Genomic DNA, 3,124 nt, shown 5'->3' on the forward strand with positions numbered 1-3,124 from the left:
TCTTCCCGGTTACTCAGCTTGTTTCTCTATCTCTATCCATGCACCAACCCCCAAGCATTTAGTTTTAAAGTGTTAGCATATTAATGGAAGTGGGATATTTTCTAGGGGGTCTCAGTCCCACTAGATAGTGATTATTATTGTGTCTTAATTGTTTTTTAGAAGAATGCTCCATTTAGATAACTTTCTAATACCCCAAGTCATAACGGGATGATAGATATTTATATTTTCCACTTATTCCTTACACTATTAATTCCTATGGAAAGCTGTTTACCTAATGCCTTTGCCCATGTAGAATCTTGTGAACTGGTAATTATTCCAGGATGGGCAGGTATGGTCACTGCACACACTTTTATTAAGGGTGGGTGGGGGGGAAGGAAATCGTTTGGAATTCAAATTTTTCCATGGGTTAAACAGTGCACAAGAACCTAGCAACTCTGGAGGAAATCCAGCTTACTTTTGCTTTAATGTACCCAGAAGATTTCAAATCAGTACTTAGCATTAATGTTTTAATTGAAGATTAACGTCGCCATAATTGGAAGTGAGGATCAGCATGACGATGCTTAGGAGAGGGCTATATGGTTGGGGAGGTCATTACACTGGAGAGCAGAAACCCTGGAAGAGGAAAACACAAATCATTTGCTTCCTTAAGCAAGGACACACAGTAAACACTTGAATTGGTGGTCAACTATAATTTGCTTCTAGAGCCAGCAACTCTGGCAACACTACAGTCTGGATTTATAGCAGGGCACACAAGTAACAATGACTTTGAAAGTAAAGTATAAAAGAACCAAGGAAAAAGTTCTTAAAGATCTACTCCTCATTCCAAGGACTTTCCCGCTCCACCTAAAGGCAGGAGGTGCTCTTGTTCCTATTCCCAACATGCCCCTCGGCAGTTCTTCCTGAATAATTACTCCTCCAGGAAACCAATGATATTTGAGTCTGGGTTATCAACAATCCTTTATTTTTTTGCCTGGGAATTTCAAACCAATATACTCCCAGCCTGAACAATGTAGACAGAAGTTTTCCTTTCCATTTGGTAAAAAATAAAATTAAAAAAAAAATTCTCTATTTGCTTCCAATGTCCTGAAAAGTTCAATCACCTCTCCAAATTCCCCAGAATAAACACAAGAAAATACCTCTCCCCAGTAGGATCCAGGCCCCGCACTACCACCCTCAGGCACTTCCACTTCCTCCATCTTCAGGGAAGGAGTGTCCAGTTCAGATGTGGCTCCTCAGTGGAGTAGAGGGAATTTAGGGGAAGGGGAATTTCTTTCGGAATTGTCAGTCCCACAAGTAAGTTCCTCTTTTCCTTTTCCCTTTTCACTGAAAGTGAAAAACTGCTCACAAGAAGTGCTCGCTGTCCCGTTTCCCTATGTGTCACCAGAGCCAAGAGAGGACCCCGTCAACGAGGCTCCCTCTACTCTGTCCCGCAGACCACAGTCCCCGACCTTCACCCCATTGTCTGTGCAACGTGTAGAACTGGAGCTCAGAGCAGCGGCCTCAGCATCACTCTCCACGCCCGGGGAAGCCAAAGGCCCCTTTCTTGGCCGAGGGGAAGGGCTCTTGTGGAAGCAGAGCTTGAAAAGCCCCAGCACTGTCACGGTCAGTATCACCAACACTACTACCGCTATGCTCACAAGTATGAAGACCACGGTGGAAGAATCGAAAGCCTGGGGGTTGTCAGAGGAAGACGTGGAATTAAACTTGGGAATCACGCTTCCTGAAGAGTTGATGTCGGCCTTTGCCTCTGTTTGAGGGGACATTTGAAGAGTAGATATCGTCGTGCCCTGTGCTCCCCACCGAGGAATCTCGGGAATAGATGTTGCTGAACTGCCTTGTCCAGGGGCATGGGGTATCTCTCCTGGCTTCTCCCGGACACTGGGTGACCACGTTCCCTTCGGCACGGGGCTGGCTGTAGGGGCTGGCGGGTGCCAGGTGGGCACCTTGGTCCCCCCAGGGGCCGGCTGTCCTTCCCCATTGGTTACACAAGAGCGTCCGTCTTTCCCTAGCACGAAGTCCGCAGCACACTCGCAAGCAAAGCCTCCCAAGTCGTCTAGGCAGTCAGGGAGCTCCGCGCATTTGCCAGCACGGAGGTACCTTCCGGGACAGGGACAGAGCACAGCCCCGGAGGGTATCCCGTCCCAGCGCGCGCCGACCTCGTCCGAGGTGCAGGTGGCCGTGATGGAGAGCTGCCCGGGGCAGAGCGCACTCACCTCGGTCCCGGGGGGACTGAAGTCCAGCGCCGCGCTGTACAGCTGGAAAGGCGCGCGGTAGCTCAAGTCAGAAGCGGCCCCCGGGCGCGGTGCGGGGCACAAGCCCTCGAACTGGTACTTGCACAGATAGCCGTTGGCGCGCTGGTGGCATCGCATCTCCTTCCAGCCTGCGGGCTCGATTCCCCGGGTGGCCTGGAGTCCCGCGCAGCTCCGAGCGGTGCAGGAGCGTTGGGGCTCCTCCACCCACTGCAGCGTGTCGCTTTCGGACTCGCCGACGTCGGGGGACAACCAGGAGAAACCCCGCAACGGCTCATTCTCCAGGGTGCAGTTGGATCGCCTGCGCTCCAGCGCCACCCAGAAGAGAAGGTCTTTGGAGCCCCCTCCGGGCCCCGGGCCCGCCCGCAGAAGCGCGACCACCGCGCGGAGCTCGGCGTCCCCGCGCACCGTGCTGAGCGCCCCGCCGCGCAAGCTGCAGGCCTCCTCGGCCTCCTGCCGCTTGAAGGTAGCGTGGTGCAGGCTGTAGCAGGCCCCCGAGGCCGAGCAGCCCGCGCGGTCGGCGGTGGGGTGCTCTCCACTGCCGGGCCGGGGCCAGAACGCCTGCCAGAGGAGGCACAGGGCGAGCGCCGGCCTCATCTTGGAGGCCCAGCGCCCACGGCTGCTCCCAGCTTGGATCTGACCCGCTCGAGGGCGTGGAGCTGTCCCAGGAGCGCGGTCACCGCCCCCCACAGCTGGCTCCCCGCCCCCCCACCCGTCCCCCACTCCCCCGCGCCCGTCCCCTCAATCTCCAAGAATTCCCGTCAGGGTCCTGGCAGCAAACAGCTTCCCTCCCTTAGGCCTCAACAGGAAATGTGTCCGGAGCTCTGCCAGGCCCCGTGCAGCCCTGCGATCAGAAACACAGCTGGCGCCAGGGC

General features: G+C 54.8%; 1 protein-coding gene across 1 annotated transcript; it reads right to left on the reverse strand.

Annotated features, from left to right (window-relative positions):
- Positions 1-944: 944 nt before the first annotated feature.
- CLEC14A (C-type lectin domain containing 14A) lies at positions 945-2,917 on the reverse strand. The gene has a single exon (XM_061182476.1). The coding sequence runs from the start codon at positions 2,844-2,846 to the stop codon at positions 1,371-1,373; it is 1,476 nt and encodes a 491-aa protein (XP_061038459.1). The 5' UTR covers positions 2,847-2,917; the 3' UTR covers positions 945-1,370.
- Positions 2,918-3,124: the final 207 nt, after the last annotated feature.

This window comes from Eubalaena glacialis, chromosome 2, assembly GCF_028564815.1.
Source record: "Eubalaena glacialis isolate mEubGla1 chromosome 2, mEubGla1.1.hap2.+ XY, whole genome shotgun sequence".
Lineage (NCBI taxonomy): Eukaryota > Metazoa > Chordata > Mammalia > Artiodactyla > Balaenidae > Eubalaena > Eubalaena glacialis.